Here is a 25,485-nt window from a genome sequence, read left to right as displayed (position 1 = left end):
TTTTTGAAAGGAAAGCACATTTTTTGTACATGAAAATAACATCAAATTGATCAGAAGTACAGTGTAGACATTGTTAATGTTGTAAATGACTATTGTAGCTGGAAACGGCAGATTTAAAAAAAATTGAATATCTACGTAGGCGTACAGAGGCCCATTCTCAGCAACCATCACTCCTGTATTCCAATGGCATGTTGTGTTATCTAATCCAAGTTTATCATTTTAAAAGGCTAATTGATCATTAGAAAACCCTTTTGCAATCATGTTAGCACAGCTGAAAACTGTTGTGCTTATTAAAGAAGCAATACAACTGGCCTTCTTTAGGCTAGTTGAGTATCTGGAGCATCAACATTTGTGGGTTCGATTACAGGCTCAAAATGGCCAGAAACAAAGAAGTTTCTAATGAATCTCGTCAGTCTATTCTTGTTCTGAGAAATGAATGCTATTCCATGCGGGAAATTGCCAAGAAACTGAAGATCTCGTACAACGCTGTGTACTACTCCCTTCACAGAACAGTGCAAACTGTCTCTAAACAGAATAGAAAGAGGAGTGGGATGCCCCAGTGCACAACTGAGCAAGAGGACAAGTACATTAGTGTCTAGTTTGAGAAACAGACGCCTCACAAGTCCGCAACTGGCAGCTTCATTAAATAGTACCTGCAAAACACTAGTCTCAACGTCAACAGTGAAGAGGCGAGTCTGGGATGCTGATCTTCTAGGCAGAGTTCCTCTGTCCAGTGTCTGTGTTCTATTGCCCATCTTAATCTTTTATTTTTATTGGCCAGTCTGAGATGGCTTTTTCTTTGCAACTCTGCCTGGAAGGCCAGCATCCCGGAGTTGCCTCTTTGCTTTTGATGTTGAGACTAGTGTTTGGACCAAAAAAAGGACATTTCTAAGTGACCCCAAACTTTTGAACAGTAGTGTATAATTTATAAATTTGCAAACATTTCTAAAAACCTTTTTTCTTTGTCGTTATGGGGTATTGTGTGTTGATTCATGAAAAAATATTTAATCCATTTTAGAATAAGGCTGTAACGTAACAAAATGTGGAAAAAGGGAAGGCGTCTAAATACTTTCTGAATGCACTGTACACGTTTATGAATGAATATTTAATTGTATTTGTTATTAGCGAGAATGCATATTCGGGAATGATACTTTTCAGTATAATTTAGATAGCAAATTACATGGAGATAATATATATATTTTAACCTATATTTAACTAGGCAAGTCAGTTAAGAACAAATTCTTATTTACAATGATGGCCTATCCCGGCCAAACCCTAACCCGGACGACGTTGGGCCAATTGTGCACCGCCCTATGGGACTCCCAATTACGGCTGGTAGTGATACAGCCTGGAATTTAACCAGGGTCTGTGGTGACTGCGCCACTCGGGAGCCCTTTCTATTACATAGTAAATATTTAACATCTCATTTCTAACCTATAATGAGATAAGCATTTGGTTGACTTGATTTCCATTGAAATTATTTGACCATTTCAAATCACTTTATGGAATTATTTTAAAAATATGAGTCTAGGGTTTGGCAGAAAATGGCATTCCTTCTACAAATATTTGAATTACTGTTTGATACAAATCATTGACGGATGATCATAGGGATTTAAGGAATTTGTATTTTTGCTGGGATTCTCTAATAGCAGAATGCTCTTCAGTTGTCTCACATATCACTGTAAAAGAGAAGGGGAGAGATGTTGTGAGTGCATATCATTTCCTTCTCCACTGGAACCTATCATGTAAGTATGAATGCTAACACCAGCTGTTATGTTTTCAAAAGACACTGTGGACTTGAACTTTCAAACCCTCATTAAGTTAAAATCACAAGTTTCAAGTCCAATACCCTACAAACACTATTATTTGACACACAGTCTCATATATTGATGGTTAGGTTCACAATCATATGACATTATGGTTAAGTGGCTCACCATTGAGGGAAGTCAGAGGTTACTTACTCAGTCATGTACCCCTGCATTAAGTGACGGGATAGGATAACATCCCCGTAGACCATCCTTGACCTGACAGCTCTCTTCACTCTGGCACACCATAGACTGTGACAGAACAACTCCAGATTTTTGGCAGATGTGAACCGCAAAGCAGTTGTCTGAAATCAGGGATTCCCCTATCTAAAAACATCCCAGACACACATTAGTGAGACTTTTACACATCCAAATTTGAGTCACAGCTAGCTCTCCAAAATACATAGCTCTTAATTTCATGGCCAAGTTCAGTTCCAGCTGAACATTTGAAATTATTTTTAATATATTTCAAATAATGCTTAAAGTATGCTTTTAGTATCCAGCTTGCAGTGCCCCTACCTTAAGGGTGTGTCCACTAGTATAGCAGCTGCACTGGTCCCAACTAACACAGCCAGTACCATTGAAGTAGAAGTCTTTGTCGCAGACACATCCCTCAACACAGGTGGTGGGACAGTTGATGGTGTCAGATAGGCCGGGACATGAAGTTGCACAGGTTTCAGCACAGGTTTGGTAGTGGGTGTTGGCAGGACAGGAGAATGCTGTGGACATATGAGAAGATAACTATTGTTTAGTCCTTTTGCATGAACATTACTTTTAGTTATGACTTTAAATATTAGGTTATCCGAATGTGAAACCCGAAAGAAAGTTATGTTGGACTGATTTGCAGAGTCAACCTGGACTCGGGTAGACGTAACATAGTAAATGAAAATAAGGGACACTCAAATTTAGTACGTTTGGTATGGTATGTATTCATTTGTGGATGTCCACCACCCATTTCGTATGATATGTTACGAATTACAATTCACATGATATTTTGCGAACTGCAATTCATACATTATGTTAAGAATTTGCAATACATATGATATGTTACAAATTACAATTTGTCGTGGCTAAGGTTAGCTAGGTGGCTCTTGTTGGCTTAGCTAGGGGTTAGGGATAGGGTTTAAGGTTAGGGCTAGGAGTAGGAGTTTGGTTAAAGGGTTAAGGTTAGGGGAAGGGTTAGCTAACATGCTAAGTAGTTGCAAAGTAGCTCAAAAGTAGTAAATAATTACAAAGTTGCTAATTAGCTAAAATGCAAAAGTTTTCTGTGATGAGAATGTCAGGGGTTCACCTTGGGGTCATGATAGGGGCTGTACCAAATGTTTGATGTATTAAAATAATTGATTATGCTTCTGTTGTATTAATAGAAGGGGAGGGGTTATAAGACCCCTCCCTCCTTACATTTATAGGGTCCTAGACTACAGATTAACAATATATATATTCATTATAAAGGTTTAATATTGTTCCACAGTCTTTTCTAATCTCTGCCTCTTATAAAGAAACTGTCTGAAAATGTGTGACTGTTAAGACAGAACTCTGCAGAGGAGTGTAAGAGATAAGACTAGTCAGACATTCCACTATGAATCAACTTGGACATTTACTGCTAAGCTTTTAGATAACACTAAAACTCTTGTTTATATAGCTGTGTAGGCATGGTTTTGCTCTCATGAGTAGAAGGTAATGACGTAGGCAGTTACATCACAGGGGGTTGACTACAAGGATGATAAAAGCAACTTGGGACCTTTTCTATTTTGCAGAACTTACTCGGAAACATGCGTGCTATGTTCCTGTTAACTTCTGTCTTCAATTGCATTAATAAAGGTTTTTGAATGATTTAATTAAAGATATTGTCAGAATGCTAGTTTCACCAATGAGCCAATAATTGACAAGGAATAAGGAACGAACACCAACAAGAACACGCATGCTAGACGTTCGCGTTATACACCCACCCATCTAACCCAACCAACCACCGTCCTTTTGTTTTTGCCTTGAATAACCTTCTTTCTTATGTTACGTTTGGTATGGTTGGGGCGGCAGGTAGCCTAGTGGTTAGAGCGTTGGACTTGTAACTGAAAAGTTGGAAGATCGAATCCCTGAGCTGACAAGGTAAAAGTCTGTCGTTCTGCCCCTGAACAAGGCAGTTAACCTACTGTTCCTAGGCCGTCATTGAAAAAAAGAATTTGCTCTTAACTGACTTACCTAGTTAAATAAAGGTATTATTTTAATTTTTTTAATGGTTACATATCATACAAATTTGAGTGTCCTGGATTTTCCTTTACTATGTTATGTCTACTCTATGAGACCAGCCTGAGAGAGTTGTAGAAAACTTGGTCTAGTGTCAGAAAACCCCCTAAACTACTCACGGCAAAAGGTTGGTGATCTCCAGCTTTCGATCTTCACACCAAAGTCCTGACAGTCTAACATGTAAGCAGCAACACTGTGGCAAAGCATATTATGATCTCCCTCAGCCATACAGACATCAAAGAGGCAGTCTCTGAAGTAAGAGGCTGGGTCTATCTCATGGTGGCAGGCGGCAAAGGGTCCTTTAGGATCCGTAATGATACCACAGTCAGCACCAAACTCTGCTTTCTTCTTAGAGTTACACTTGGGACAGACGTCTCCGCTGCAACCGTCCTCACACACCACCCCAGGCATGCTGACCTTCCAGGCCGCCCCAAAAGTGTTGACGTGTTTGGCCATCTGTCCACCAGGTAGCAGGAACTCATCATTCTTGTTACCATTAAAATTGCCACACAGACCACAAGTCTTGCCTCTGTAGTTGCCAGGGACGGTGACGGTGACGTGGTACACAAGGTCATAGGTAACTCTTAGGCCGAAGTCTGTCATTATCACATCATTCGAGCCGTCCTGATAAATCTGCACTGCACCGTTGTATAGGCTCAGTGGGAGGTTAGTCAGGACGCCGTTCACCTGGGGGAAGACATGTTGTGTTTGATTCTCACTCACTTCTGGGCTGCAATTAAACTCAATTTGAGTGATTTAAAAAAAAAAAAATTACAAATGTTTTATGGATGTGTCAGTCATCAATATGAATGACACATTTTTGTTTTTAAAGATCATTAATGGAACACAGACACATGATTAAAAAAAAATCGTATACATACCATGATCATTCCCATTTGGTTCCTGCGTAGAATTAGAATGTAACCATAGACTTCTACAGCCAAAAGCTTGGCAACGGACACTTTTGGAGCTGATGACATAGCATACCACTTCTCGTTCTCCACCACCACAGAGAAGGGCTTGAGGTGTGTGCCTTCCAGATGGCAGCCTTGAGCTGCAGTGTAGGTGCAGGTGCCTTGGAAGTCATAGGTGCTGTTGTCAAAGGTGTTGTAATGTGGGTCGCCTGAGATGGAACAAACTCCTTTTCCAACAGGCTGGCAAGCCCTGACGCTGTTCTTCACCTCACACTTCTCATTGGGTCCACAGGAAAAGTTCTGACACTTCATCTAAAAATGACAGTTCCATTTTTTTTCCACACACAAGATGTTAATACAAGTTTATAAGGGTTTACACTCAATTACAGAAAGGTAGGTCCTATTTTTCTGTCATTCCTCATTCCTACCGTGCCATTGCATGTGCATTCTTGCTGACAGAGTCCATTTGGGTAGAAGACTTGTCCATTTTTGTAGTATCTTCCTTCGTGAAGACATCCACACTGGGAGAGATGGACACATTGGTCTCCGCTGAGAAGGAAGCCAGCATCACAGGCACATTCCTCTTTGCACAGAGCTTCACAGCCAGTGGGTGCTGACAGGCTCTGACATGTGGCTGAACAGCCCTGGGCACAAAGACTATAGTGGCTGTTCGCAGGGCACTGGGCATCTACGAGAATTGACATTTGCAAAATGTAAATGCATAGTCACCATCTAAATTACCTGAAGTGTAATTTGTAAAAAAATCTATCAAATAAACATCCATACCACAGAATTTATCTGACCTCCAGGAGTAGACCATGGCCCCTTTCTCCTGGCAGGCAGCTGTGTAGGCAGTTAGGGTATTGCACTGCATGTTCCTCTTTCCCTGGTACAGACAGACATCATACAGACAGTCTTGGACGAAACCCATGGGTTCCACCTTGGAGTGACAGTCACGAAAGGGGCCTGTTGGGTCACTGATGAGGCCGCAGTACTTGTTTGTCATGTACTGATCCCTCTGGGTGATGCTACAGTCAGGACAGGGGCCTTTGCAGCCGTTCACACAACCAGGGATCTTTGTTAATCTCCAGCTCTGACCGAACTCCTCTGCAGTGGCAGCCTGCTTTCCATCCTTCATCTGCATGTCGTCCTTTGGATTGTGGTTGTAGTTGCCACACATGCCGCACATTGCATTTGCATAAGTGTTGGGGACGGTGACTGTTGCTATGCTGTTCCAGTCATAGGACACTTTCACCCCAAAGTCAGTTTTGATCACAGCGAACCAACCGCTCTTGTATATGTGCAGTTTATTGAGTTTTACAGGAAGATTCACAAGTTCACCATTCACCTTTGAAGGAAACAAAAAAGTAGAGGAATGGTTCAGTTAACCTCAGTGTTGACCTTTTTAACATATACAGTGCCTTCAAAAACTACTCACACCCCTTGGCTTTTTCCACATTTTGTTGTGTTACAGCCTGAATTTAAAATGGATTAAATAAATATTTTTTATTTAACTAGGCAAGTCAGTTAAGAACAAATTCTTATTTACAATGACTACCTACACCGGCCAAACCCAGACGACGCTGGGCCAATTGTGCACCGCCCTATGGGACTCCCAATCACGGCCAGTTGTGATACAGCCTGGAATCGAACCAGGGTCTGTAGTGACACCTCTAGCACTGAGATGCAGGGCCTTAGACCGCTGCGCCACTAAGTTGCATGGATAGTGAAATAATAGTGTTTAACCTCTAAAAGGCTTCTACTAAGCAAACATATGTAATGTTTGATTTTTGAAAGACTACCTTATCTCTGTACCCCACACATACAATTATCTGTAACATGGCACAGTAGGAATGATGAATGACAGAAAAATAGGACCTGCCTTTCTGTAATTGAGTGTAAACTTGTATTAACATCTTGTGTGTGGAAAAAAAATTGAACTGTTATTTTTAGATGAAGTGTCAGAACTTTTCCTGTGGACCCTTTTAGAGATTAAACACGCTGTGATAGGAGACAACTGAGGAGGGATCAACAGCATTGCAGTTACACTACTTCACAATACTAACCCAATTGACAGAATGAAAAGAAGGAAGCCTGTACAGAATAAAAATATAGCAAAACATGCATCCTGTTTGCAATAAGGCACTAAAGTAAAACAGCAAAACGTGCCAAAGAAATTAACTTTATGCCCTGCATACAACGTTTTTTGTTTGGGGCAAATCCAAAACAACACATCAATAATATGTGATACTGATACTTCATATTTTCAAGCATGGTGGTGACTGCATCATATTATGGGTATGCTTTTCATCTGCAAGGACTAGGGAGTTTTTTTATATTAAAAAAACGGAATAGAGCTAAGCTAAGCCAAAATCCTAGAAAACCTGGTTCAGTCTGCTTTTCAATAGACACTGGGAGACAAATTCACCTTTCAGCAGAACAATAACCTGAAACACAAGGCCAAATATAAACTCAGCAAAAAAAGAAACGTCCTCTCACTGTCAACTGCGTTTATTTTCAGCAAACTTAACGTGTAGATATTTGTATGAACATAACAAGATTCAACAACTGAGACATAAACTGAACAAGTTCCACAGACATGTGACGAACATAAATGGAATAATGTGTCCCTGAACAAAGGGGGGGTCAAAATCAAAAGTAACAGTCAGTATCTGTTGTGGCCACTAGCTGCATTAAGTAGTGCAGTGCATCTCTTCCTCATGGACTGCACCAGATTTGCCAGTTCTAGCTGTGAAATGTTACCCCACTCTTCCATCAAGGCACCTGCAAGTTTCCGGACATTTCTGGGGGGAATGGCCCTAGCCCTCACCCTCCGATCCAACAGGTCCCAGACGTGCTCAATGGGATCTACGCTGGCCATGGCAGAATACTGACATTCCCGTCTTGCAGGAAATCACGCACAGAACGAGCAGTATGGTTGGTGGCATTGTCATGTTAGAGGGTCATGTCAGGATGAGCCTGCAGGAAGGGTACCACATGAGGGAGGAGGATGTCTTCCCTGTAACGCACAGCGTTGAGATTGCCTGTAATGACAACAAACTCAGTCCGATGATGCTGTGACACACCGCCCCAAACCATGACGGACCCTCCACCTTCAAATCGATCCCGCTCCAGAGTACAGGCCTTGGTGTAATGCTCATTCCTTTGACGCGAATCCGACCATCACCCCTGGTGAGACAAAACCGCGACTCGTCAGTGAAGAGCACTTTTTGCCAGTCCTGTCTGGTCCAGCGACGGTGGGTTTGTGCCCATAGGCAACGTTGTTGCCGGTTATTTCCCTGGCCACCTGCCTTACAATAGGCCTACAACCGTCAGTCCAGCCTCTCTCAGCCTATTGCGGGCGGCAGGGTAGCCTAGTGGTTAGAGTGTTGGGCTAGTATCAGAAAGGTTGCAAGTTTGAATCCCTGAGCTGACAAGGTACAAATCTGTCGTTCTACCCCTGAACAAGGCAGTTAACCCACTGTTCCTAGGCTGTCATTGAAAATAAGAATTTGTTCTTAACTGACTTGCCTAGTTAAATAAAGGTAAAGTAAAAAAATAAAAAAAATAGTGGACAGTCTGAGCACTGATGGAGGGATTGTGCATTTCTGGTGTAACTCGGGCAGTTGTTGTTGCCATCCTGTACCTGTCCTGCAGGTGTGATGTTTGGATGTACTGATCCTGTGCAGGTGTTGTTACACGTAGTCTGCCACTGCGAGGATGATCAGCTGTCTGTCCTGTTTCCCTGTCGCGCTGTCTTAGGCATGTCACAGTACGGACATTGCAATTTATTGCCCTGGCAATGTTCTGCAGTCCTCATGCCTCCTTGCAGCATGCCTAAGGCACGTTCACGCAGATGAGCAGGGACCCTGGGCATCTTTCTTTTGGTGTTTTTCAGAGTCAGTAGAAAGGCCTCTTTAGTGTCCTGCGTTTTCATAACTGTGACCTTAATTGCCTACCATCTGTAAGTTGTTAGTATCTTAACGACCGTTCCACAGGTGCATGTTCATTAATTGTTTATGGTTAATTGAACAAGCATGGGAAACAGTGTTTAAACCCTTTACAATGAAGATCTGTGAAGTTATTTGGATTTTTACTAATTATCTTTGAAAGAGGGACGTTTCTTTTTTTGCTGAATTTACATTGGAGTTGCTTACCAAGGCAACATTGAATGTTCCTGAGTGGATTAGTTACAGTTTGGACTTATATCGGCTTGAAAATCTATAGCAAGACTTGAAAATGGCTGTCTCGCAATGCTCAACATCCAACTTGACAGAGCATGAAGAATTTAAAAAATATTATTGCAATTATTGTACAATCAGGTGTGCAAAGCTCTTAGAGACTTAACCAGAAATACTCACAGCTGTAATCGCTGCCAATGGTAATTCTAACATGTATTGACTCACGCGTGTGAATACTTATGTAAATCAGATATTTCTGTACTTCATTTTCAAGAAACTTGCAATAAATTCTAAAAACATGTTTTCACGTTGTAATTATGGGGTACACTATTTAATCAATGTGGAATAAATCAAAGGGTATGAATATTTTCTGAAGGCATTGTAATCAAAACTATACAATTTTTATTACAAGTAATTTCTTACCATCACAAATCCTGGGTGCTCTTTGCTGATGACAATCGTGTACCCATAGACCTTGACCTCTACCAGCTTGATGATGGACCCCACCTTTTTACCTCGCCCATCGTTCTGTATGGCAACACTAAAGGGCTCCAGGCTGGTGTCATTGGAGCAGACACTAGCCATCTGATACACACAGGTGCCCTGGAAGTTGTAGAGTTGTCCATCGAAGGTGTGGTAATGTGGATCACCAGACACCATGCATGTGGAAAAGGTTGTAGGGTAGCAGCCTCTTATGCCATCAACCACCTTGCACTGCTGTCCAAGTGGACAACTGGCCACCTGGCTCTCAACTCTCCCACCAGTGGAGCTGCAGTTACAGCTTTTGGTACAGCTCTCATCCCCCCAGAAAGATGTTCCGGCTTCCACATAGCGGCCTTTGTACTGGCAGCCACATTGGGACTTAGGCACACACTTGTTCCCACTGCGCAGGTGGCCCTCGTCACAGGTACAGGCCTCCACACAGCGGGCTTTGCATTTTGAGGGAGAATTTGGGTCTTCACAGGTGGCAGGGCAGGCGCTTCCACAGAACTCATAGTGACTGTGCTCTGGGCATTCAGGCTTGGCTGGGGGAAAAGACCACAAACCACACTCAGTTTTACAACATTTGAAATGGGAAATAAAGTATTGCAGTCCTTTATGCTCTAATGCTCCTGAAAATGATCAGTTGTCTTTGCAAGTCACTCACGGCAATGGGCAATGCCCCTCCAGTTGTACACTCTGATCCCAGCCCTCTGGCAGGCATCGGTGTACACCTGCAGGGTGTCACACATATACGTCTTCATGATCTCGCCCCGACAAAGGTCATACATGCAGTTCTCATGGAAGATCTTGTAGTCAATGACGGCATGGCAGTTTCTGAAGGGTCCATTCATTATGTCTGTGATAAAGTTGCAAAAGATCTCCCTTTCTAAGTGCTTAACCAAGCCGCTCTCACAGTTCTCACATTGGCCTGTGCACTCGTCTCCGCAGTAGGCATCACCTCCCTTGTCTGATACCCTCCAGCTCTTGCCTAGGGCCACAACATTACTGGCAAGGGAGCCACTGGGAGTGGTGAGGTCGTCATCCTGTTTGCCATTAAAGTTGCCGCACATGCCACACACCTTGCCTGCCAGGCTCCTGGGCATAGTCACCACCAGGTACTTCAGCCAATCATACTGCACCATCAGACCAAAGTCTGTCTCCAGGACAACTGAAAATCCACTCTGGGAGAGTTTCAATTTGCCATTGTCTAAGCTGATGGGAAGATTCCATAACTGGAAGTTAACCTGCAATGAAATCAAACCACATTAGAAAAATAATTTACACACGGTACATGCAGATACAGTAGACTCATATACACCAAACAAAGACAAGGATTGTTGAACAGATAAGATAGATAGAAAACTTGTGAATCCACTTACCCGGACAAGACCAAATTCAGAGTTGACAATGTCAATGTTGACTCCGTAAACCTTGACGGTGACCATTCCCACTGAGGTAAGCTGCGAGTTTGCACGATCCCCCACATTCTTGGCCTGCACCTCAAAGGCTGGGTGGTCCTTGTCAACATGGCAGTTCTTAGTCATGATGTAGGTGCAGTTGCCCATGAAGCTGTAGTAGTGGCCGTCGAACGTGCGGTAGTGGGGGTCGCCCATCGCCCAGCAGGTGCCTAACTTTGGTGGGACAATAGCTGGTCCTGCAGAGCAGAGTCCTACAAAGTGCTCTAATGGTAAACGTTATGTTCCTCAAAGTGGACAATCAATCCCTGTAATTGATTTGATGTTGTCTCATCTGTCTAGATACCATAATTGTATGTCCTTTGTTCAGCTGTAGCAATTATGCAACATTTTATACAATGCCATTGGTCCTTCACCTTTTGGCACAGATTTGGTCAGCTGAACACTTCTTTTTGTGATAGTCAATAGAACACAATCTCTGTCATTGTGGATTTGCAGGGCTAATATGTACCTAATACACAGTTCATATTGTAAGTTATCAGTGTCAGCATAGCAAATACCCTTTGTTTTATCTAGAGGGCTCTATTTTCGGCTGGCGTTAAGGCAGCGCTAGTGTCAAACGCACATTGGTTTGCAATTTCATCATGTAAAAACAGGCTCACTGGCATTTTCCAGCCCATAATGGCCAAGCAAAAACAGGTTTTTAGAAATATTGCATATTTATTTAAAATAAAAAACATAAGCATTCAGACCCTTTGCTATGAGACCCAAAATTGAACTCAAGTGCATCCTGTTTCCATTCATCATCCTTGAGATGTTTCTACAGCTTGATTGGGGGTCTGAATACTTTCCGAATGCACTGTATCAGCTCACTTAAGCTCCGATGGGCTGGGTTGAAATATTTGAAGTGTGTCCTTAAAAACATGATCTAAGTGCTAATTTCAGGCAGTGCTGATAGGGATATTTAAGACCAACGAAAAGCTGGTTTTAGTGGTAAACGCAATTGGCTATGGTATGAATTTTGACAGGGGAAACGCAGCTTATCCAGCCGTGACGCACACTGCCCTTATGTGCATAGAACAAGAGTAGCCTAATGTGCTTTTGGTTTCTGTATACTTCATATTTAGAAACATGAAAAAGTAATGTGTTTTTTTCCATTTCGTTATATTTTATTAAAGACCAAGCACAGCCTCCCCTCTTCTCAATTAATTTTTATTTTTTATTTTTTGCCAAATGCAATCGCAAAGTGGTCAAGACTGTCAAAAAAGGGTTTGGCTCCTGAGACCGCTTGGAAATAAATCTTAATCACCAAAGCTTTATTACAAATATCAAGTTTTAAAGGAGTAAAACAATGAGCTGACATTACCTTTTTATCTATGCATTGTAGTCAGGCCCACATTATTTTAGCCATGCCGGAGAAGAAGGCAGACGTTTTACGTCCCCCACCGATTGTGTTTTTTTCTTTCTTTATTTGCGTTGTTTGTAACTTTACTTTTTTTACTTATTTTGTAAATAATGTTGCCGCTACCGTCTCTTATGAGCGAAAATAACTTCTGGACATCATGACTGCGATTGCTCACCACAGACTGACAGAATCATTTTTTTCCTTTAACGAGTCTGATGAGCCCGACGCAAACGATATACTGCTTTCTCGGGAACAGGCCCAGATCCCCGTGATTTGCGTGAAGAGGAGGCGGGGAAAAAGGGGCCAGAGGGCGGGCTGCCTTCTGAGAATTCGTAGGCGATCAAATAAGCCCATACTTCCTTCCATTCTGCAAGCAAATGTGCAATATTTGGAGAACATAATCGATGACCAACGCTCAAGATTAAACTACCAACAGGACATTCAAAACTATAATATCTTATGCTTCATGGAGATGTGGCGGAATGACGACACTATCAACATACAGCTGGCTGGTTATACGCTGTAACGGTAGGATAGAACAGCAGCGTCTGGTAAGACAAGGGGCGGCGGACTATGTATTTTTGTAAATAACAGCTGGTGCACGATATCTAAGGAAGTCTCGAGCTATTGCTCGCCTGAGGTAGAGTTTGTCATGATAAGCTGTAGACCACACTATCTACCTAGAGAGTTTTCATCTGTGTTTTTTCGAAGCTGTTTAGATACCACCACAGTCAGAGGCTGGCACTAAGACAGCATTGAATGAGCTATACACAAGAAAACGCTTACCCAGAGGTGACGCTCCAAGTAGCCGGGGTCTTTAATGCAGGGAAATTAAATCCGTTTTACCAGATTTCTATCAACATGTTAAACGTGCAACCAGAGGGAAAAAAACTCTGGACCACCTTTATTCCACACACAGAGACGAATACAAAGCTCTCCCTCGCCCTCCATTCAGCAAATCTGACCACAATTATATCCTCCTGATTCCGACTTACAAGCAAAAATTAAAGCAGGAAGCACCAGTGACTCGATCAATAACAAAGTGGTCAGATGAAGCAGATGCTAAGCTACAGGACTGTTTTGCTAGCACAGACTGGAATATGTTCCGGGATTCCTCCGATTGCATTGAGGAGTACACCGCATCAGTCATTGGCTTCATCAATAAGCGCATTGATGAGGTCATCCCCACAGTGACCGTACGAACATACCCCACCCAGAAGCCATGGATTACAGGCAACATCCGCACTGAGCTAAAGGCTAGAGCTTTCAAAGAGTGGGACTCTAGCCCGGAAGCTTATACGAAATCCCGCAATACAGGACTAAGATCGAGTCGTACTACACCGGTTCTGATGCTCGTCGGATGTGGCAGGGCCTGCAAATCATTACAGACTACCATTACAGACTATTTCCGGTCACAACTTCTAGACTTGTTTACGTGCTGCTGTGTGGTTTGTTGCTAACCTTACTTTGCTACCTGCCAACTTTATGGTTTTTACTTTTTAATTACCGTTTTATATTTTTATTTTTGCCCTCGCTCGACTTTTTTCATTCAACTTTTTCACCCCGGATGCTTTATCTGGACGTGGTTCGTCAGGACCTCCACCAGCCGAAGCTAAGCAGTAACATTAACATTATGCCTTCTAATTACAGTCGCTGTACTCATAATATACAGAAGAATGATCACCTTATGGCGAGGATAGCTGTGCTGCAAGCCCAGCTTCTGACGCAATCGTTAGGCAAGGGTAATTTAAGTGTAGGAAAGGATGAAACAGTGTCTGTGCCACCAATAAGTACAGATAGTAGTATGAATCTCCTTGCACAGTCCCCGCAGCCGGATAATTTTCTCATAGCTTCTGGAAGGAAATGCTGTAGGAATGTTCAACTGGTGTCACTCATTCAGACGACAGAAACTTTCAACCGGTTCTCCCCATTAAGCAACTGGTCGGAGTCAGAGGCCAAGCCTTCTTTGGTCTCTACTCCTATCATTACGGGGTCTGAGACGCCAAAGCCTCCCACCATTAGCTCTGACAAATTGAAAACCCTAGTCATTGGTGACTCCATTACCCGCCGTATTAGACTTAAAACGAATCATGAGAATTTGTAGATAATTGGCCCTCTTTCTGGGACTCACCCACAAACTGGACCAAGCCTAGCCTGCTGAGCAGTGACGGACTCCATCCTAGATGGAGGGGTGCTCTCATCTTATCTACGAACATAGACTGGGCTCTAACTCCTCTAGCTCAACAATGAGATAGGGTGCAAGCCAGGCAGCAGGTTGTTAGCCAGCCTACCAGCTTAGTGGAGTCTGCCACTAGCACAGTCAGTGTAGTCAGCTCAGCTGGACCCATTGAGACCGTATCTGTGCCTCGATCTAGGTTGGGCAAAACTAAACACGGCGGTGTTTGCCTTAGCAATCTCAGTGGAATAAAGACCTCCTCCATTCCTGTCATTATTGAAAGAGATTGTGTTATCTCACATATCAAAATAGGGCTACTTAATGTTAGATCCCTCACTTCCAAGGCAGTAATAGTCAATGAACTAATCACTGATCATAATCTTGATGTGATTGGCCTGACTGAAACATGGCTTAAGCCTGATGAATTTACTGTGTTAAATGAGGCCTCACCTCCTGGTTACCTCCTGGTTACACTAGTGACCATATGTCCTGTGTGAATTTAAGTATTTTCTTTCTCTCTCTCTCTCTCTCTCTCTCTGAGGGCCTGAGCCCTAGGACCATGCCTCAGGACTACCTGTCCTGATGACTCCTTGCTGTCCCCAGTCCACCTGGTCGTGCTGCAGCTCCAGTTTTAACTGTTCTGCCTGCGGCTATGGAACGCTGACCTGTTCACCGGACGTGCTACCTTGTCCCAGACCTGCTGTTTTCAACTCCCTAGAGACAGCAGGAGCAGTAGAAATACTCTGAATGATCGGCTATGAAAAGCCAACTGACATTTACTCCTGAGGTGCTGACCTGTTGCACCCTCTACAACCACTGTGATTATTTTTATTTGAACCTGCTGGTCATCTATGAACATTTGGACATCTTGGCCATGTTATGTTAAAATCTCCACCTGGCACAGTCAGAAGAGGACTGGCCACCCCTCATAGCCTGGTTCCTCTCTAGGTTTCTTCCTAGGTTCTGGCCTTTCTAGGGAGTTTTTCTTAGCCACCGTGCACCTACACCTGCATTGCTTGCTTTTGGGGTTTTAGGCTGAGTTTCTGTACAGCACTTTGTGACATCAGCTGACGTCAGAAGGGCTTTATAAATAAATTTGATTGAAAGGGAAGCACAGCCGCGAGCTGCCCAGTGACACGAGCCTACCAGACGAGCTAAACTATTTCTATGCTTGCTGAAACATGCATGAGAGCACCAGCTGTTCCGGAAACTGTGTGTTCACGCTCTCCGCAGCCAATTCACAAGGCCGCAGGGCCAGACGGATTACCAGGACGTGTCTTCGCTGATATTTTCAACCTCTCCCCTGTCCAAGTCTGTAATACCAACATGTATTAAGAAGACCACCATAGTGCCTGTGCCCAAGAACACTAAGGTAACCTACCTAAATGACTACCGATCCGTAGCACTCACGTCTGTAGCCATGAAGTGCTTTGAAAGGCTGGTCATGGCTCACATCAACGCCATTATCCCAGAAACCCTAGACCTGCTCCAATTTGCAAACCAACCCAACACATCCACAGATGATGCAATCTCTATTGCACTACACACTGCCCTTTCCCACCTGGACAAGAGGAACACCTATGTGAGAATGCTATTCATTGACTACAGTTCAGCGTTCAACACAATAGTGCCCTCAAAGCTCATCAATAAGCTAAGGACACTGGGACAAAACACCTCCCTCTGCAACTGGATCCTGGACTTCCTGACGGGCCGCCCCCAGGTGGTAAGGGTAGGTAGCAACACATCCGCCATGCTGATCCTCAACACAGGAGCCCCTCAAGGGTGCATGCTCAGCCCCTCCTGTACTCCCTGTTCACTCATGACTGCACGGCCAGGCACGTCTCCAACAACCTCTCCCTCAACATGATCAAGACCAAGGAGATGATTGTGGACTACAGATAAAAGAGGACCTATCACGCCCCCATTCTCATTGACGGGGCTGCAGTGGAACAGGTTGAGAGCTTCAAGTTCCTTGGTGCCCACATCACCAACAAACTAACATGGTCCAAGCACACAAAGACAGTCGTGAAGAGGGCACGACAAAACCTTTTCCCCCTCAAGAGACTGAAAAGATTTGGCATGGGTCCCCAGATCCTCAAAAGGTTCTACAGCTTCACCATCGAGAGCATCCTGACTGGTTGCATCACTGCCTGGTATGACAACTGCTCTGCCTCCGACCGAAAGGCACTACAGAGGGCAGTACGAACGGCCAAGTACATCACTGCGGCCAAGCTTCCTGTCATCCAGGACCTCTATACCAGGCAGTGTCAGAGGAAGGCCCTAAAAATTGTCAGAGACTCCAGCCACCCTAGTCATAGACTTTTCTCTCTGCTACCGCACGGCAAGTGGTACCGGACTGCCAAGTCTAGGTCCAAGAGGCTTCTAAACAGCTTCTACCCCCAAGCCATAAGACTCCTGAACACCTAATCAAATGGCTACCCAGACTATTTGCATTGCCCACTCCCCACACCCTCTCTTTTACGCCCCTGCTACTCTCTGTTATTATATATGCATTGTCACCTTAAAACCTCTTCAGCGTCTGATCCCGTTAGCGGGATCAAAATCCAGCGAAAAATCATATCGCCAATTAGCATTAAAAAAAAATCATTATTTATTTATTTTTTTTATTCATATTTTTTTTTTTTTTTTATAGATACACCTCTCCTGAATCGACCCACGTCGTCCGATTTCAAAAAGGTTTTACAGGAAAAGCAAATCATTAGATTATGTTAGATGAGTCCATCGTAAAAAGCAGCAACATAGCCATTTTCCGACCAACCACTTGCATCACAAATAACCAAAAAACAGCTAAATGCAGCACTAACCTTTTACAAACTTCATCAGATGACACACCTAGGACATCATGTTACACAATGCATGCATTCTTTTGTTCAATAAAGGTCATATTTATATATATAAACAGCATTTTACATCGGCGCGTAACGTTGACCGACTATTTTCCCCTCAAATGCGTCCCGGGAAACAATGCTACAATTCCCTAAATTACTATCCGATAACGATTTTTAAAATTTATATTGTCAATCTAACATTTATAGATGAATATCTCTTGAGAACACCTGTCATACCAGATTTTAAATTAACTTTACTGGGTAATCACACTTTGCGATAAAAGGAGATGCGATACTCAGAAAATGAGCTAATATACAGAGCTCGGCGCCATCTTGGAACAATCGCATGTCACATCTCATCTTGTATAATATTGTCAATAATCGCCTACCTTTAGTTGTCTTCATCAGAAAGCACTTCCAGGAATCCCAGGTCCACAACAGATGTATTTTCGGTCAAAAAAGTCCTTCCTTCACGTTCCATTAGCCTGCTGTTGGTAGCGCGTCCTAGGGCTCTCTCCAAATTCTCCGACGTGCGCAGCCTGAAGTTTCGGATAAAATGAGATTTTCCCGCCTGTAGGTTCGTTCAAACATGTCAAACGTTGTAAAACATTAATCTTCAGGGCCTGTAACACCAAGAGAGCCAATAAGATTCGAGGGGGATGATTTCATTGTGTTTCAAACCGTTTCCAAAGGTGGGGGTAGACATGGCCGCCGGCGTCATAATGGTGATGGCCCATCCCCTGTGACCAATTTCCAATGCGTGTCATTCACTGAGTTTCGACTGTATAAGGCTCAAACCACTGTGAAAAGACTGGCGACATCTAGTGGAAGCAATAGGAAGTGCTCACTGAACCATTGTTAACGGTGTGATTAATAGGGAAAGATGAGAAGTCGAGTCCACAATTCAGAATTCCACTTCCTGTTTCAATCGGTCTCGGGGTTTTGACTGCCATTTGAGTTCTGTTATACTCACAGACACCATTCAAACAGTTTTAGAAACTTTAGGGTGTTTTCTATCCATACATAATAAGTATATGCATGCCCTAGCTTCTGAGTTTGATTAGTAGGCCGTTGAAAATGGTAACGATTTTTTTTCAAAATGCGCTGTGGCGCCCCCTATCCTAGGGTATCCTCAAGAGGTTTTAAACCTCTACCTACGTGTACATATTACCTTAATTACCTCGACTAATTTAGTCTCTTAGAGACTATATAGTCTCCCTATTATTATTTTACTGCTGCTCTTTAAATACTTGTTACTTTTCTTTTCTTATTCTTATCCGTATTTTTTTTAACTGCATTGTTGTTTAGGTGTTGTGTTGTTTTAATATGAGAAATGATGGTGCCTGTAAGTGTGACAGCCTATTTATAACAAGTTGTTGTTCTGTTTTGATTTAAAATATTTGTTCTCTTGTTAGGCCTTATCAATAATTAATTTAATCTTGCTTTTTGACAATGTTTGGCATGTTCATGCTCAGCCATAATACAATTTACAGTATGCCTTACCCCTATTTCCGTGTGAATGCTATTGAAGCCATGCAAGTACTTACAGTAGAACAATGCAAATGGGTTCAAGTTAAGGTATTTAGTAAAGATAGGTCTACATTTTGTTATTTTGTTTCTGTAAGCCATTTAACAAACTATAACAGACCAACATTGGAATTACAGTTGATTCCAAGTCAATACATAAAAGACCTTAAATACACAACTTGAAGCAACCACATATTTCGCCATGGAGCAAGCTTCGGCACATCCACAACTTGTTTATTCATAAAACACATCCCTTTCGCACCAAATTGCACAAATCTACCGCCTGCTCTTAGATTTACCATTGCGTTAGGTTTGTTCAAATAGAGCCCATAGTCTTTCCATATTCCACAGGTCTTATCAAATTGCAATTTAATAGTCACCCACAGCACAATATTGCTGTATTTTCATTTTCCGCTGTTCAAATAAGAACTGCAAGGGAGATGATAATAATGAATATTATATGGATATAGTTTAGAATTGCAATTTTACACAGTCTAACGTGTACTCAGCAACCATTTGTAATTTCTGAATCAGTCTCACTGTAGGAGTAACCTTTTACAGTGGTTTGATATGCAATATTTTATTTTAGTACTGATTTAAATGCGTCTTGTGTGCATGGCACCTAATTTGTATTAATCTCACGGTAGCACATTAATCAATGGTTTCCATTTCTTTGCAGACTATCCTTTCTCTGTGTTTTTATTACTCTTATCATTTGTAAAAAATTTGACAAAATATAGATGGTCACACACTCTAAATACTGTATGCTCCCAGTCATTTAATGGGTAACCACCAACAATTAATGGATAAACACCAACGTTCTTCAGGATTATCGTTGGTAAAAAAAGAAAAGGAAAACAAAACCCAGACTTTCAGGACTCACCACTCAGCAGTAGCACCACAAAGCCAGACAGTAACATCCACATAGCTGAAATCAGAGAATACAGTTTACACCCCAAAGGACAACTATACACTCTCATCAGCAATGCCTGTGTCTACAATGATGAGTCAAATGAGACTAATGCCTATTTCACGACATAAGAAAACAACATTTAATCATAATAAATATATACATTGATATTAGTAATAATGTTGTTGAAATGGGGACATTGAACAATGTCAATGAAAGGGATATTCTTAAATTATCATCCGAGGTACGGTTGTATCATAACAAAACAATTCATGCCAATTATCTGGAATTCAGTATTCTCTTACCTGAGCTGGAAAACTGGTGTGATGGGGTCTTTGTAGCTCAGCCTTAAATTCTATTCGGCTTCTGCCCAAGAGCCAATCAGGCTCTCTGATCATCAGTACACCCACACAGCACACCCACACATGGTGAAGCCTGCATAAAGCAGGTTGGTATCCTACACCTGTATAATATTTTTTTATTTAACTAGGCAAGTCAGTTATTAAGAACAAATTCTTATTTACAATGACACCTACCAGGGAACAGTTGTTTAACTGCCTTGTTCAGGGGCAGAACAACAGATTTTTATCTTATCTGCTCAGGGATTTGATCCATCAACCTTTCAGTTACTGACACCGCACTCTAACCACTAGGCTACCTGCCACCCCAGTATACAGCAGGGGTATTCAAATCTTACCCTACGAGTAGTATTGCTGGTTTTCTGTTTTACCTGATCATTAATTGCACCTACTTGGTGTCACAGGTCTTAATCAGTCCCTGATTAGAGGGGAAGAATGATAAAAAGCAGCAGATAACAGTCAATTATATTGAGCGGCAGGGCAGCACTCATCTGTAATCTCCTAATCATATGAAAGTCCTTTCAGAGCCTTTGTGACGTGTGACTTACCAGTAGCTCTTTCATATTGATACTGAACATTGCGTGAGACTAGGTCTGTGATTCTTAACCAAGTGTACCTGCCTCCACTTCAGTCTCCATATGAAAGGCTCTAAGGCTGACCTCCCTTTTTAATCGTGATTACATTGTTGACATCCCTTGTTACAGTGTGGCCACCACCCACAAGAAAAAGACCAAGGTGTCATTCCTGATTAAAGTCTTTTGATTAATGGGCTCCCACTATCTCTATACTATTGTGCATCTTTCAATAGGTTCAAGCGGTACCATTGTTTAAGGCCAGGAAAGGCATTGTGTGTAACTGATTTCAGGAGTGGTAACCTTTTTATGTCACCATGTCTTGGCTCTTGCGTTTTTATTTTAGTCTGTGTCTGCATAGAGTATATAACCTGCAAATAAAAATGAGTTGTTAGGACGTCCCTGGAACATTACCAAATGGTTGCCTAAAGTGGTCAGAATGTTGTTTCATGGTCCCCTGTAGGTTTTGTCTAGTTCCAGGTTTCTCCCAGATGTGTCCCGAGGACCTTTCCAAGGTGTTCTTCCAACGTTGTGTCACGGTCCCCTGGAGGTTTTTCCAAGTTCCTGGTTTATCCCGGGGATGTCCCCGAGGATGTTTAGTAGTGTTCTTGGGATGTTTTAGGACACAATTGGGATATTGTATTATGGCTCCCTTAAGATTTTGTTTAGTTCCCGGGTTGTCCTGGAGACGTCCCCGAGGATATTTAAGAGTGTTCTTGGGATGTTGTGACATGGTCCCCTTGAGGTTCTGTCTCGTTCCCGGTTTGTCCTGGGGACATCCCAAGGACATTTTTAGGACGTTCTTGCAATGTTGTGTCATGGTCATGTGAAGGTTTTTTCTAATTCCTGGCTTTTCCCGGGGATGTCCCCGAGGACTTTTTTAGTACATTCTTGGGTTGTTGTGTAATGGTCTCCTGGAGGTTTTGCGGACATTCTTGGGATGTTTTGTTGAGATCCCAGTTTGTCCCGGGGACATCCCAGGGGACTTTTTTTTGGATGTACTTGGGATGTTGTGTCAAGGTCCCCTTAAGATTTTGTCTAGTACCTGGTTTGTCCCAGGGATGTCCCATAGGACATTTTCTGTATGTTCTTGGGACGTTGTGTCATGGTCCCCTGAAGGTTTTGTCTAGTTCCCGGATTTGTTCTCTGTGTCATGGTCCCCTAAAAGTTGTCTAGTTTCCGGTTGGACATTTTTAGTATGTTCTTGGGATGTTGTGTCACGGTACCCTGGAAGTTTTGTCTAGTTCCTGTTTTTTCCTGGAGGAGTCCCGAGGACATTTGTAGGGTGTTCTTGTGATGTTGTGTCATGTTCCCCTCGAGGTTTTGTCTAGTTCCCGGTTTGTTCCATGGACACCTCTAGGACATTTTTAAGACATTCCTGAGATGTTGTGTCATGGTCCCATGGAAGTTTTGTATTGTTTCTGGTTTGTCCCCAGGATGTCCAAGAAGACGTTTTTAAGAGTGTTCTTGGGGTGTTGTTTCATGGTCCCCTTGAGGTTTGTTCTAGTTCCCGATTTGTTTGGGGAATATCCTGAGCACATTTTTAGGATATTCCTGGAATGTTGTGTTATGGTCTTCTTGAAGTTTTGTCTAGTTCCCGGTTTCTCCCAGGGATGTTACTCCCCTCCTCAAGAAACTAACACTTGACTCATCTGATGTCAAAACCTATAGATCTGTATCCCTTCATTGTTTTCTTTCCAAAACACTTGAGCTGTGATCAACTTTCTCATTATCTCTCTCAGAATGATCTTCTTGACCCTAACCAGTCAGCCTTCAAGACGGTCACTCAACCTAGACTGCTCTTCTCTGTTTCAGGCAGGCTCTCCGCACTGCCAAAGCTTCTCTGTTCTCATCCTTCTAGATCTATCTGCTGCCTTCAACACCGTGAACCATCAGATCCTCCTCTCCACCCTCTAAGGGCTGGGCGTCTCAGGCTCTGCACACTCTTGGATTGCATCCGACCTGACAGGACGCTCCTACCAGGTGACGTGGAGAGGATCTGTGACTGCACCATGGACTCTCACTACTGGTGTCCCACGGGGCTCAGTTCTAGGCCCTATCCTCTTCACTCTATACACCAAGTCACTCGACTCTGTCATATCCTCACATGGTCTCTCCTATCATTGCTATGCAGATGACACTCAACTACTTCTCTCCTTCTCCCCTCTGACACCAAGGTGGCGACACTCATCTCTGTGTGCCTGGAGGATATCTCAACTTAGATGTCGGCCCACTGCCTCAAGCTCAACCTCGACAAGACAGAGCTGCTCTTCCTCCTGCGGATGGCCTGCCCTCTTAAAGACCTCTCCATCACGGTTGACAATTCCACAGTGTTGCCCTCCCGAAGTGCAAAGAACCTTGGCGTGACCCTCGACAACACCCTGTTGTTCTCTGCAAACATCAAAGCAGTGACTCGCTCCTGCTGGTTCACGCTGTCCATCTGAAGAGTACAACCTTACCTCACACAGGAAGCGGCGCAGGTCCTAATCCAGACACTTTTCCTCTTCCGTCTGGACTACTGCAACTCACTGTTGGCTGGTCTCCCAGCTTGTACCATCAAACCCCTGCAACTTATCCAGAACGCTGCAGCCCATCTGGTTTGCAACCTTCCCAAGTGCTCTCATTTCACTCCACACTCCACTGGCTTCCAGTCAAAGCTCGCATCAACTACAAGACCATGGTGCTTACCTACGGAACAGCAAGAGGAACTGCCCCTCTCAATGTTCAGGCTATACTCAAACCCTACACCGTCACCCGAACACTACGTTCTGCCACCTCAGGTCTCTTGGCCCTCCCACCCCTACGTGAGGGCAGATTCCATTCAGCCCAGTTCAAGCTCTTCTACGCCCCAATGGTGGAACCAGCTTCCGCCTGAAGCTAGAACAGCAGAGTCCCTGCCCATTTTCGGAAAAAAAAATATCTTAAATAATCCTTTCCTCACCTCAACCCCCCTAGTTCCGGGGACGTCCCAAAGATGGTCTTAGGATGTCCTTGGGATGTTTAAAAATGTCAACTTGACATTTTGTCTTGTCCCCAATTATGTTTATAGGAAGTACATGGGATTTGTATCATTGTCCCCTTGAAGTTTTGTCTAGTTCCCAGTTTGTCCCAGGGACATCCCGAGGACGTTTTTAGGATTTTCTTGGGGTGTTCTGTCATGGTCCTCTCGAGGTTAGTTTCCGGTTTGTTGTCTTGGGGACGTCCCCGAGGATTTTTAAGGATGTTCTTTGGATGTTGTTTCAAGTTTCCCTTGAAATTTTGTCTAGTTCCCAGATTGTCCCAGGGATGTCCACAGGACGTTTTTAGTACGTTCTTGGGATGTTGTGTTATGATCCTCTCGAGGTTAGTTGCCGGTTTGTTCCGGAAACATCCCAAGGACAATTTTAGGACATTCTTGGGATGTTGTGTCATGGTTACCTGGAGGTTTTGTCTAGTTACCGGTTTGTTCTGGGGACTTCACAAGGACGTTTTTAGGACGTTTTTGGGATATTGTATCATGGTCCCCTGAAAGTTTTGTCTAATTCACAGTTTGTTCCGCTGACATCCTGAAGACACTTTTAGGAAATACTTGAGATGTTATGTCATGGTCCCCTTGAGAAGTTTCCCAGTTTGTTCTGGGGACATTCCAAGGACATTTATTTTAGGATGTTCTTGTGATGTGGTGTCATGGACGTCTGGGGGTTTTCTATAGTTTCCGGTTTTGTTCCCGGAAACATCCCGAGGACATTTTTAGAACATTCTTGGGATGTTGTGTCATGGTCCCTTGGAGGATTTGTATAGATCCCGGTTTGTTTCGGGGACATCCCGAGAACATTTGAAGAACATTCTTTGGATGTTTTGTCCTCGGGACATCCTTGATTACGTTTTTAGGACATACTTGGAATGTTGTGTTATGGTCCCCTTGAGGTTTTGTCTAGTTCCCGGATTGTCCCGGGGATGTCCCCGATTATGTTTTTAGGACGTACGTGGGATGTTGTCTCATGTTTTTTTCTAGTTTGCCATTTGTACTGGGGACACCCAAAGGACATTTCTAATTTGTGTGATTGTGCTATGGAGATTTTGACCTGTTTCCGGTTTGTGCCGGGGATGTAACCGAGGACGTTTTTCCTACGTTCTTGGGATGTTGTGTCATGGTCCTCTGGAGGTTTTGTATAGTTCATGGTTTGTTTCCTCAAATTTGCTATGTTAAAATCCCCAGCGACAATAAATGGAGCCTCAGGATATGTGGTTTCCAGTTTGCATAAAGCCCAATGTAGTTCTTTGAGGGCCGTCGTGGTATCGGCTTGAGTGGGAATATACACGGCTGTGACTATAAACGAAGAGAATTCTCTTGGGAGGTAATACGGTCAGCATTTTATTTTCAGGTGAACAAAAGGACTTGAGTTGCTGTATGTTATCACAATCTAACCATGAGTGATTAATCATGAAACATAAACCCCCGCCTTTCTTCTTCCCGGAGAGTTCTTTATTCCTGTTTGTGTGATGTACTGAGAACCCAGATGGCTGAATGGACAGGGACAGTATATCCCGAGAGAGCCATGATTCCGTGAAACAGAGTATGTTACAATGTCTCTCTGGACGGAGATCGTCGCCCTGAGCTGCTTTACTTTATTATCCAGAGACAGAACATTAGTGAGTAATAAAC

General features: G+C 43.1%; 1 protein-coding gene across 1 annotated transcript; it reads right to left on the bottom strand.

The window, feature by feature from the left end:
- Positions 1-1,086: 1,086 nt before the first annotated feature.
- On the bottom strand, positions 1,087-20,233 carry LOC106570118 (IgGFc-binding protein). The gene is made up of 12 exons (XM_014142147.2): positions 20,215-20,233; positions 19,883-19,927; positions 11,007-11,296; positions 10,292-10,871; positions 9,568-10,169; positions 5,750-6,311; positions 5,392-5,651; positions 4,931-5,275; positions 4,169-4,736; positions 2,325-2,524; positions 1,962-2,132; positions 1,087-1,679 (listed from the first exon to the last, which is right to left on the bottom strand). The coding sequence occupies exons 2-11, from the start codon at positions 19,923-19,925 to the stop codon at positions 1,962-1,964; spliced, it is 3,621 nt and encodes a 1,206-aa protein (XP_013997622.2). The 5' UTR covers positions 19,926-19,927; positions 20,215-20,233; the 3' UTR covers positions 1,087-1,679.
- Between the last annotated feature and the right edge of the window lie 5,252 nt (positions 20,234-25,485).

This window comes from Salmo salar, chromosome ssa14 (genome assembly GCF_905237065.1).
Source record: "Salmo salar chromosome ssa14, Ssal_v3.1, whole genome shotgun sequence".
NCBI lineage: Eukaryota > Metazoa > Chordata > Actinopteri > Salmoniformes > Salmonidae > Salmo > Salmo salar.
This window is presented reverse-complemented; position numbering and strand designations above follow the sequence as displayed.

What these genes read in the sequence shown, in the direction of transcription:
- LOC106570118 (XM_014142147.2), bottom strand. Translation starts at nt 19,925, where the DNA reads ATGTGGATGTTACTGTCTGGCTTTGTGGTGCTACTGCTGAGTG. An exon ending in TGTGGTGCTACTGCTGAGTG is followed by an intron (nt 11,297 to 19,882) that starts GTGAGTCCTGAA and finishes AGCACTTTGTAG; the next exon opens with GACTCTGCTCTGCAGGACCA. An exon ending in ACCAAATGGGAATGATCATG is followed by an intron (nt 4,737 to 4,930) that starts GTATGTATACGA and finishes GTCTTCCCCCAG; the next exon opens with GTGAACGGCGTCCTGACTAA.